The sequence below is a fragment of the Silene latifolia genome, chromosome 3 (genome assembly GCF_048544455.1).
Source record: "Silene latifolia isolate original U9 population chromosome 3, ASM4854445v1, whole genome shotgun sequence".
NCBI classification, from domain to species: Eukaryota; Viridiplantae; Streptophyta; class Magnoliopsida; order Caryophyllales; family Caryophyllaceae; genus Silene; species Silene latifolia.
This window is the reverse complement of record NC_133528.1, coordinates 131,617,398-131,629,890: the sequence shown is the minus strand read 5'-3', so window position 1 is coordinate 131,629,890 and position 12,493 is coordinate 131,617,398. Positions and strand designations below refer to the sequence as shown.

The following is a 12,493-nucleotide window of genomic DNA, read 5'->3' as shown; positions in this document are numbered from 1 at the left end:
CATCTCTGCATCGTTTCGAGACCTTCACCGAGACAAAATCGACCGATCTAAAGCGATCCGGTCGAAAGCATTTCTACGCCGCCGAGCGTGGCTTTCCGATTGTTGTGCGTCCACGGATTGGCTTGACGTGCAGGTGGCCTACGTCCACATTAGGATATCAAGAGCACGAGACTCTGATACCAATTGTAGAGTTCAGTAGCCCAATAAATACTCTAGGGGGGTGTGAATAGAGTATGCACCTCTTAAAATTTTTGCACAATACAAGATGTACTTTACAATTCGAGACTTATTAATTAAGTTCGGATGTTATTAGGAAATGATAATATTGCAAACAATTGAAAACGATATAAACGAAATGGTACAAAAAAATAAATAACACACGAGATTTTTAACGTGGTTCAACCCAATTGAAAAGCCTACGTCCACCTCTTTTTATTAATTGTTTATTACGAGCGCCTAATCCGGTCTAACGTACAATAAACAACTAACCCTAATCGTGCTAATGAAGGATGTTAAGCGTTCGGTGTTTGAGAGATGCGAAACTCTCGATTGTGAAGGATGTTAAACCTTCCTGGGTGTAGGATGCAAAACCTACGGTGCGTAAGATGTTAAGCTTACAAAGTTTCAATATCAAATACAATCGATTCTAAAACAATACAATTCAATTGTCTAGAAGAGGATTGTATAACTATGCAGTTTTAAAAAAATAAACTTTTGACACGAAAAGTACTTAGTTTAAAAGACTCAACTTTCCAAAATACAATTGCAAAGTAAATGATTAAGATCACTGCTTAAAGCAGCGGATAAATGGTTTTTCAAAATGTCGATTTTAATCAAGTAAGAAAGTTATTCAAGTCGTGTATCTTCTAGGTTTAGAGATGTGAGCATATATAAGGAAGCACACACGAGTAAACACCGTAAACCTTTCGAATTAGGGTTTCTCTTGTGCTTACCTTGATGCACACTCTAAATCTCGACATTTCATAAAATATTAAAAGATAAATATTTCTAAAATCTTGGCAAAAATAGATTTAGAAAAGATAGAATATACACCATATTTTATGAAAATATAACCGAAAATGACCATATAGAATCTTAATAAATTCGGTTAAGAGTTTTATGGAAAGTAAAATAATTTTCACAATATAAAATATCTTTAAAAAAAATAAGATTCTTGTTTACATAGAAACCAAATCTTGGTATATCTTTTTGTTGAAAGATTCTACAATATCTTGTAAACCAACATACAGGACATAAAAACGAAATATTATATTTTTGAAAAATATAAATCAAAACGAGATAAAAAGAGTTTTCAGAAAATAAATAAAACTCGAACTACTGCAGTCTCGAGGATACGGTCTCTTCAAATGAGGATACTGATCCCTTAAATTCTGGCTGGGTTCTTCAGCACTTGAGGTAACCGTTCCCTCAGTCGAGGATACCGTTCTCTGAAGGTCAGTTTGAATTTGTGCATAGTTCTAAGATACTATTTTACAAAATATGTTCTTAACTTATTTTTAAGACTTTGTGACGACTTTATATATATGTATCCTTCCATTCGATCATCGTCATATATGCTTCTATTGAAACAAGCTTGAGTACCTAAATTATAAATACTACAAAACATACCAAGCTCGTAAAAGTATAAATAAAATAACTTAGAAATAAAACGGTAACTTGACATGCTTCAAAACCTATTAAGACCAAGAGTTAACACTCACACAATTAATTGTTCTCCTGTAACAATTACCTCACACAAATTTAAGCAACCTGAAGTTTATGTAATGGTGATGATCATCATATTCATCCCTAACCTTGAGTTCTTGTAACAATTACTTCCTCCGTCTCAACAGATTCTTTAAGTTTGCTTTTCCACATTTGTTGAGGCGCCATCAATATCTTTCATTTTACATTGATAAAAATTATAAAAATTTGATATTCTTAATGCACTCACAAAGATGAATCAAAATAAAAACAATAATTTGATCATAATTTCTAATAAACAAATTAAATACATATTGTACAGTCATATATAAATCAATTATTAAATAAAATTTTATTAATTTAATTGGTTTTAATGGAGAATTTTAAGGAATTGAGTTTATTGTCTTTTTAAACTAATGCATGCAAATGAAAAGTGTTCTATATAAATACATTATGTTAGTTAACGTAAATATAAATTGTAATATTTCTCAAATTTATATAAGATAATATGAAAGTTGTGACATTTTATTTGTTTACACAACCACGTATTTGTATCCTATAACTATATAAAAAAATATTGGTCTATGATATAAATATGTTTTGCAGGTATCGAATATTCATCACTGACATGGTTAATTTTACATCATAATTTTCAATGATCAAATAAGTAGTTCAAGGATCGAGGTTAGAACATATACGTTATTACATATATTTACCTGTGGAATATGTTAATTCATTTGAAATTGAATATAAAAATGTTATTTTACTTCTCACCAAAATATATGAAATACAGTTCATGTACAATATTTTTACATTTCGCTGTAGGTTTAACAAAAGGCAACAAAAATATCAACATATCTCAAATTAATAAGGTTACGTTTATAAGTGAGTTTAAACAGTTAGCCTCAAATGCACCTATGAATTCACAGGTAAAAAAAAGACAACAATAATAACAATAATCGTGGCAAACTATTAATAAACATAGCAATATTTGTGGCAAAATACTAATTATCTGTAGCAAAGAGTTTAATAAATTGGTCATAAACATACATAATTATACTTTGACGATGCATTATGGCAATATACGTATGGATTAATAGAATTTTTTTTTGCGAGATCCTTTTGTCCTCAAGGACCAGTGCGATCGCAAATCCGGACTTGCATAACATCACCAATGTCACAACATAGCTAGCTCCGTGAATTTCACGGTTAATAGAACTAGTTACTGAATTATAAACTAAATAATATATACATAATACATCACAATACTCAAAGCCGGATTCGAATCGACCTATTTTCGGTTTCATAAAATATAATTTGAAATCGTTTTTTTGATTTTATTGGATCATTTAATTTCATTTACAATCACTTTTAACATTAGTTAAAGACGGTATTTAACAAGACTAATTGAATTATGTTGAGACTCGTATCTCTTTTTTAAACTGTGAGATTTGAAGGGATAAACAAATTTGGGGGATAACCAAGCCTCCCATTTCTCTCTTACATGTTAAATTAAAACATTTCCACCATGAAAAGAGCTTGAAAGATTTATAAAGAAAATGACGTTGTTCGTTCCCTAACTTTATCTAGCAAAAAGTGATTAATTTTACATTGATAATGTAAGATTTGACTGTTTTAAGAAAAATAGTCTTTATCAGTATCACTCATCTAACAAATTGTTATAGTTGTGTGAAACCCCTACAAGGCTTTCAAGGAAAGAATTTTGAAAGAATACGATGGGTCGTTTAGGAACAATACACATAAGTGCATCTGTCGCCTCCACAAAGCGCCGAAATAGATGCCTCATGCCGCTTGCTTTGTTGTTTTCACATATTATCCGGAGTGGTATGTTTATACTCGCTAAGAATTTAACATATGGACCCACTGAACCCACCGGTTCCAAAAACCCGTGTGACCGTACATGTGGTCTTTTAAGACTGTTAGGCTTCCTATGAAAGATCGACAAGTTGTTACGAGATGCGGATTTCAATTTTTTGCCGAGTATCTTAGGAAATTACGTGACATTGCTCCCTGATTTCATACGTCATCAGGTTACATTACAGATGCTAATAGAAGGGCCTACGACGAAATTTTCAAACACCTAACTCATCAAAAATTTCTCACTCCTGGAACTTATTGGGATTTTGGTTGTCAGGCTTATAAAGACTATAGAATGGGAGGAATAATTCGTTATCTCTGTAAGTATTTGTTGTTTTGAATTTGTTTTCCTATCCTAGTTTTTTAATGTTTATTCTGACTGTTTTGTAGTCTATATAAGCAAAATGGAGCATATGGTGGGTAGGAATATATCGTAGAGATGGTGGGCAATCCCGACCTCGTCTTTGATACGACTTGCTCACGAGTACCCGTCATTGAGGACCAAAGGTGCTAAGTTGTCCTTCCGATTTTTCAAAGTGGATTTTTTGTGGTTCCTGATAGAGATTCTAAGGAACCTGGCTAAACAAGGTAAACCTGCTGAACCAGATACTCGCCTATTATTCACCTTTTGAACTTATCTCATATTCACAAGTAACCCCTTAGCTGAACTCTAAACTTTTTTCCCTAGATTTGATCATTTAAATTGACATATTGTTGCTTAAATTACCGATATTTAAGGAAAAATAATAATTTTGTTCTTGTTTTAGATGAGGCATTGGTGGACATAGTTGTGGTAAGAAAATTGTGGAACATGTGGGGTATTGAACTGGAAACTACAGGTGGTTTTTAACCTTTTTATTGGGACAGTGAGTACGGAGTATTGGGCCTTAGTATCATGTTAAGTGATGAGTGAGTTTTGTGGTAATAAAAGAAATGAACTTGAGAAGCTGATGTGAGTGTGTGTAACAATTGTGGATCGTGAGTTATGATCGTGGAGATGAGTGTATATATATATATATATATATATATATATATATATATATATATATATAGAAGTATGTCGTTTTGCGGTAATGTTAAAGAGTTGGGGTAGTGATTATGCTGAGGATTTTATGGTATAGGTTATATAGAGTGCAGAATGAGTTGAGGTATGAGGACTATTAGAGAAAGAGAGCCCTGGATATAGGAATAGTTGTAGGTGTTGAGGTTATAGTGGGTTATCGTTGACATTCGGTGGTAATGGGGATTATGGGAGGTATAGCAAAGGACCTAGTATTAGTGAGTTACGAGGACGTAACATTTAACTTAAGAGGAGTAGGATGCGATAAGAGAGTTTGATGGTCATACAGGTTGCAATTGGAAGTTTGAGTGTTGGTGTAGAATAAGGATGGATTTGTATGATGGTCAATTTTATTACAGGTAATGACAGTGCTTGTAGTAGTATGATGTTTAGGAGTGTTAGTAAACTTCGATGGTGTTAACGGATTGGGTGATGCTGTCTATGTGTATGAGTAAACTTCGAGGACGAAGTTCGTTTTAAGGGTGGTAGAATGTAACATTTCGTCTTGGTGTTGATCTTGTTTGGTGGATTGTCTTGGTATTGAGTTTGCTAGTAAGCTTTACAGAAGTAAGACAGAGTTGGCAACACTTATGTTGTAACACCCCAACTATCCGGCCAAGATAATTGGAGCGTTACCATCTCGGTTTCCCGAGGTAGTGTTTCAAAACTCCAATCAAGAACACTTTAATAAGATAATAAGAAAAAGCCATCTAATTATTAATCTCCATTAATAATTACACCGTATGAAATTCGTTCAAAACGTTTCATAACGATTGCTATGGGACATAGTTCCAACACTCCCCTAACACCATACAATATTATTTATTGGCCAAAGTCTTCGACTTTGTCAACCCTCAATCTGCTTGTGGGTCATCGTCTAGTGGTGGTCGATGTTGGCTTAGGATGTGCACTTGGGTTCGACGGTTGTTTGAGCGGGGTTCTGATAAGTGGTTTGTGTAGTGTGTTTGCCTGTTGTATAGTGGTGGCCGATGGCAAATTGGAATCGCGGTAGTCGATCGTCAACGGTGACGCTCGTTGTTAGTGCTTAATACTGGTGGTGGTGATGATCGTCATGGATGCTAAGTAAAGCTAGTGGTCGTTGGCGGTTGGTAGTGGTCGTGGCCGTTGGTGATCAGTGCTGCTGCTGATGGTTGTCGCTGTCGGTCATTAATGAATTAATGATGATGTGATTGTAACTTGTAACTCAGTAACTCTTACGGGAGTAATTTTAAAGCCTAATAATTATAAGGATGTGCCACGTCATTTTTGCTAGTTGTATAGAATGCCATGTCAGCAGGTATATTAGAAGATTAATATATATATATAGATATAGATAGATAGATAGATATAGATATACTAGTTTAGGACCCGTGCAAAATTGCACGAACATATATAGGTAATATATAGGCCAATATATAATAACCTTATAAATTTTATAGTTATAATATATTTTGAATGGACAAATGCGGAACAACAATTATCATTATAACGATAATTTTCCTCATATTATCCAATATATCCACTTTTTTGCATATATATTTCTTCCATCCCATTCATTTGTTTACATGTAATTAAAATACTTTTCAGAGTCTGATAATTGGATGAAGTAATTCATAATATATTTAAGAATTTGGTAAAAAGAGTTTGTTTTTTAAATTTACTATGTTGTATTACGAAATACATTACTTGAACTCATATAATGGCCAGGATTTACGAAATGATTTATAATTTGATGGCAATCTAGTAAATATGGAGTACGATAAAGCGTTTTACGAATTTCATTAAAACATATACTCCCACGGGCGTAACTTTCGTTAAAAATAAAGTGAAATACTGAGTTTGGTACAATCTTTAACCCGGTTGCTTTAACCCGTAAGAACCTGCACCAACAAAAAGAAAAGAAAATGACATCCAAGAAAAAGCCTCAAAAATCATTTCAATTGAAGTTTATCAATCATAAATTTTGCAACTTTGCACGGCAGAAAACAATTACTCTATATTACGGAGTATAGTAATTATTGCGTGAGACGGTCTCACATTGTAACTTATAAAACGATCCATTTGAAATAGATCACTCTTCAGAGTTTAGTGATTATTGTGTGAGACGGTGTCACACTGTAGAATGATCCTCATTTTTTTTTAATGAAAATCACTCTTTTAGTGAGAGTATAATAAATGAATAATTTTTTAGAGAAATGACCGTCTCATTTAGAATTTGTGTACGAAGTATAATACTCCATCATATCCACGTTTATCCCATTTTCAAAATACTCTGTATATATTTTCAGTTTTAGAGGAAGCCTTGGAGAAATCCAAAATACATCATTTTTGTATGGTTTACGATAAACGTTTGGATTAAATGATAAAAAAAGGTACAATGTAAGAAAAATACATGTAACTTAATACTATCTTATCGCTTAGAGATATTATCATAATCTCCTATATCCAAAGTCATCCAAGAAAAGCACAAACAATGTATGAGTTCAACAATGGTTAACGTGAAAGTGATAAGGTTAGAGAGGAAGGCATCATTTACTCAACAATGGAAAGAGTTTATTATACTCCGTATTGCTAAAAGAATTATACTCCGTACTAATATTGAAGTATATGGTACTCCGTATAAACTAATAGTGGAATATACGTGAGCCAATTTGTTGATGTTGCACCCACGAAGTATGGAAAGTGCCAAACATTAAGAACTACCCGGGAAAGAGTTAAGAACAGGAACAGGAAGAAGCAAAAACCACTTAAATAGAAAAATCTATTGTATTTCGTCCTTTGTTCCCCATAGCAACTGGGGATCAAAAAGCACCAAATTTGGTGACTTACAAAAGGAAAGACGAAGTAAGAGCATGCTATTGAAGACGTTGCTACATATGTTGAGAAGGCCTCCGTTAATTGTGTACAAACAAAATACGAGTCCAAAGGCAGGGTCTTTGTCTAGGTGGCGTTTATTTGTCATTTTAGGGCAGCCTTTTAATTATATTTTATAGATAAAAGTAAGTATTTGCAAACGTGTATATGTATATTATTTTTTTTTACAAATGATGGAGTTTTTTAATTAGAAATTTGGAATATAACATTATCAAAAAAACATAATTGAGAAATGTTTTAATGAAGTCAACAAGGCCCCAAGCCAATGTTCTCCATTTGTTTGCATCAAAGAACATGTTCTTTTGATTCATTTCTTTTAAAAAGAAAAAGTCATTGTTAAAACTTTCAAAGATAACCATCCATAGGACAAGATTGATATATATCTTTTACAAACAGATTGTGAAATTTATGTAATCATGTTATTTGCATGTGTGTTTAATAAAAAAAAGTAAAACCAAAAAAATGTCAGAAGTGGGATTTGAACCCACGCCCTCTCACGAAGACCAGAACTTGAGTCTGGCGCCTTAGACCACTCGGCCATCCTGACGTTGTTGTATAAAGATTCTTTAAGTTTTAACAAGTTCCTACCTTAGTCTGAAGCTTGAGCAAGTATGTTGGGTATCGAGTTCTTGTTTCTGAATTTCAATCATCCCATTTTTGCACAATTTATTCAAAACCCAAATAAATACAACTGGGTTAATTTTAGTTTGGTATTAAATTTGTACTGTATTGAAGGTTTTTTTAGATGGATATTGTTTAATTCAACCAACCTTGCTTCATAGAACTATTGAAGTGTAAAATTAGCTGTGTGTGTTGTTGACCTTTGTTTGGTGGCCTTTATTGGTCGTGATTTCGTGTGTAGGTATTCGGTTCGTTCCATTATCCCATATTGGTAGAGGTGGCCACATGCCAGGCCGGTCTGGCTTGCCAGACCCTGAACCGACACGTGAGTGGAGGCGGACTGAGGTCTCTCATGGATGAATTGTGCCAGCCCGGATATGTGTAGTATCTTTTTTTATTATTATTTTTGCGTTTTGGCGAGCGCAAAGCTGGCCGGGCTGAAAACTTTCTGAGGCAGGCACAGCCGGGTGGGGGAAGTGGGCTAATGCAGGCTGGGGCGGGGAAGGGCTCGTCAAAAAGTGGTTCATGAGCCAAACCGGACCAAGATTAGCCCTTAGAAATCTTGTTTAGCGGGTTTGGGATAGATTCTTGGATCCATTTTTAAAAATGCCTAGTTCGTACCCACATTTTCTGCAGGCTGAACAAGTGGGGTCTGGGTTGCCCGTCCACGACAACTCTACTCGATTCATGACCTAATGATAACATTCCACAAATTAGGTATAAGGGGAAAGTAACTCGCACACAACTAAAATGAACTGGTCAGAAATCATTTAAGCTTTAGCTCGCCAGAAGTAGGCAATAGTCACTTCGATTGTGCTCAACTAATCAATCAACCTTGCCGCAAATCTCAGAAGATGACAAGTTACTTATTTGCTCTCTGCTAACTAAAGTTCACTTGTTCAACCCATACATTCTTCCCGGATCATGCTAAAGTAGACAAAAGACGTTCTAATCCTTGGAGGACTTGTTAATGAGAGACTTGTGAATGTGAGGAATTACTCCACCACTAGCAATGGTTCCTTTGATCAGAGTATCCAGTTCCTCGTCTCCTCGAATTGCCAGCTGTAAATGCCTCGGTGTGATACGCTTCACCTTCAGATCCTTACTGGCGTTTCCTGCCAGCTCCAACACTTCTGCAGTTAAGTACTCCAATATGGCTGCTGTGTACACTGCTGCTGTTGCACCAACTCTTCCATTTGCAGAAACACTGGTCTTAAGCAGGCGGTGAACACGACCCACTGGAAACTGCACAGGAGTAAAATCGTCATTATATCAGTGAAGTTCAACTAGCCGGCCAAAGGACAACAGAAATCATGTTATCTGGCAACCAGCTGATCCACTACTAACATAAAAAATGCATCAAGTATACATACAGCAATAATAAATTGTATATTGTTTTTTTTTTCAAAATTTTATTAACTTAAACACCCCTGAAAACAGGTACTGGGAAGTGTAGTATACAGAGTTGCTAGAATTCCTTATCAGAATGTGCTGACGCCTTACGGTATATCCATATTTGTACAGAAAACTTTCCGCAATTATTTAACTATGGCGGGGCTTCATTCCTTCAGAATGAATGAAGATCACATTTTTTTGCCAGAAAATAGACATAATGAAATACCCCACACTATCATAGATGGAACCTGTCATCCCATCCGGTGCTCTATCTTTCTGAACTAGGTTGTCTAGCAATTTCACAACGATCTTGAATTCATTAGACATTTAAAACTACGTAATCACGTAATCACACTGAGAGCAATAAATTGGAAGTTTGGAACTAGAGGAATCCAAATGAACTTGATTCATTACATTATGGTTGCATTTCAAGCAAATATCATTGAATGTGAGATGAGACTGAAGTTTCATCGTTGTTTAGCCCCTTTCACATAGAATCAAACTCTGCCAGAGAATTCCAAGAAACAACAAAATCTTTAATTGAAGCTGACCAAAATACAAACTAAAGGGATAAAGTCAGTCTTGAACTTCAATAGTTCAATTATTAGCTGAATCAAGTCATACTAGATATCGTAGGTCCCAGGTTTTTGAATCCCCCATCTTTGATTGAACTAGCGCTTGGCATTCGCAACTCATATCATGACATTACACCAAAAAAACTCGAGAAGTTGCCATCTAATTACAACCCAAAGTAAGTACAAGCTCTAGCTTCTTCCCAGTCTCATCTGGCATTTTAAGTCGTACAAGAATTAAAAATCTTCCAGGCTAATGAGACTCTAAATCATAATATTAAGGCTCTAGTTAGTTGAAAAAAGAATAATCCATCACTCAAGCTACATTTATTAAAAAGAAAGCAGCATCTATAGTTCATCAGTTAATGCTCAACTAAGCCCTATACAGTATACAATAAGCAGATTGCAGATAAACTCCCGTTCTCTACCTAAAGTTGCATAAAAAGTATCGTCAATTGTTCATTACCTACAACTCAATTAAGCCCTATAGAACAACTCATCAACCCCCATTCTCCAAGTAAAAGATTCATCAAACACCCATTTGAAAAGGATACTCCTTAGTCCTTGTTCTTCTGGACAGTGAAGCTAAGTTCAACTTAGTTCAAAAAGTTTCCGTCCAACAGAAAAATCACCAATATCTATAGTGAGAAAAAGATCACAAAGAATAGTCAGAACTATTCGGAAAATTTAGATCATATTTTAGATGACTCAAGAATAAGACTTACAGATGCCTCAAAATGGCCAAAGAAGGTACTTAATAGCTTGATACATGTTCTATTAAGTATCAAAATATCAACACCCTTGCAAAGAGGACTCACTGGTTAATTTGTCCAGTCATTGTCCTTTTTCACTTCTTTGTCGTGATCAGCAGGCAACAACATCTATTGACACAGTCGGTAAAGAGAAAAACAAATCCACAGAACCTGAATGTGAAACCTTCCTATATACCAGTACTTCTTGATTAAGTATAGTACTTAAAAGTTATAACGAGTCCAATTAAAAAAAAAATCCTGCCCAACCAGCAATTTTACTGCATTTATGTAAGATATATGCTGATATATTTTGTCCTCATATGCTTCGTCTCAAACAGATATACTTCCCTTAAGCACAACGACGCTACAGCAAAATGTATGTCATCCAGAATGAAACAACTAACAAAAGGGACTACAACGCAAACAAACCCGACTTGTAACCTCTTGTCAATAACAGATTGTATATTCCACAGCAAACAGGGACTTAGGCCTTAGTAGTAAAGTGGGGGTCAAATAACACCACAGGTTTTGACGTTTCGCTAGTTTTACGGTTTACAAATGCAATAATAAGTAACATTTGAACTGATTTTGCTATAGAAGATGATTAGTTTTAAGATTTAAGACCCAGTCACCAAATATTCTAGCTACGCCACAGGCAGCATACCATTAGAAGTAGGACTAACATGCAGATGCAGAGGTCTCGTCCCAAATTGCAACATTCTACAAACCACACACCCAAAAAGCCGAAACACCAACAGGCAATATCTAGTACAAACTCAGAAGCAAAACACACATTCCTCAAACTATTTTAATTTGTCAAACGAGTGACCAAGCGAGGAGATACATTACGCAGAGAAGTGCCTACCGCCTACGCTCAAACATGATTCAAGAAAGTTAATCGATATCTGTACTCCCTCCGTCCTAATCATTTGTATATCGTTAATTAAAATAAGAATAAAAACAAAAACTAAACAAATGATCGGGATTACAAGTTATCCCGCTTCTCTACTGCAGTCTCGACTCTCGATACACATTCGCTGTAACACACCGTAACAATATGTACAGAAAGTTATTCGACATCTCACTATTCCGTCATAACAATCATTTGTTTACGTTTGATTAAAAATAGCGGTTACAAACAAATACAGTAAAAAAAAGCCGTAGAAGATACACGAAAACCTGAAGACCAGCACGAGAAGAGCGAGAAATAGGGGATTTTTTGTCTTTATCCTTGTTAGGTTTTCCAGTTGTTAATCCTTTGGCACCTTTCCCTGACATTTTTGGAGATTGGTTTCTTGCTTCCTTTCTTTCGAATCGTTTGGGTTCCCTCGCAAATGCAAAATGAACTGAATTCAATTGATTTGGGAATTAATTAATAGGGTAATGCAGTATTAGAGTTTGGGCAGGATACTTTTTGAAGCGTATTCCAACTCAAATCTATAAATGGGCCCTAATTAAAGGGCCTCACTCATGTCCAATCCTAAATTTTTGTTAAGACGAGTCATCTTTGTTTAAAACAATAAGACGGGATTTTGTAATTATTTTACGGTGGTTAAATGGTACCACAATGCCACAATGGTCAAGCTAGTTTTACAGTTTATTAATAATTTTTTTTTCAAAAAGTAATCACATCTAGC

General features: G+C 34.9%; 1 protein-coding gene and 1 non-coding gene across 2 annotated transcripts; both read right to left on the bottom strand.

Moving 5' to 3' along the window:
- Window positions 1-7,979: 7,979 nt before the first annotated feature.
- Window positions 7,980-8,063, bottom strand: TRNAL-CAA (transfer RNA leucine (anticodon CAA)). Its single transcript has one exon. It is a non-coding gene; the product is annotated as a tRNA-Leu (tRNA).
- An 825-nt stretch (window positions 8,064-8,888) lies between these two features.
- Window positions 8,889-12,253, bottom strand: LOC141648054 (putative histone H2A variant 3). The gene is made up of 2 exons (XM_074456501.1): window positions 12,036-12,253; window positions 8,889-9,382 (listed from the first exon to the last, which is right to left on the bottom strand). Exons 1-2 carry the CDS (start codon window positions 12,132-12,134, stop codon window positions 9,086-9,088), a joined length of 396 nt encoding a protein of 131 aa, XP_074312602.1. The 5' UTR covers window positions 12,135-12,253; the 3' UTR covers window positions 8,889-9,085.
- Window positions 12,254-12,493: the final 240 nt, after the last annotated feature.

Excerpts from the sequence above, each read along its gene's own strand:
- LOC141648054 (XM_074456501.1), bottom strand. The coding sequence starts at position 12,134 with ATGTCAGGGAAAGGTGCCAAAGGATTAACAACTGGAAAACCTAACAAG. Across the intron at positions 9,383-12,035 it reads CTTCTCGTGCTGGTCTTCAG|TTTCCAGTGGGTCGTGTTCA; the intron begins GTTTTCGTGTAT and ends ACTCCTGTGCAG.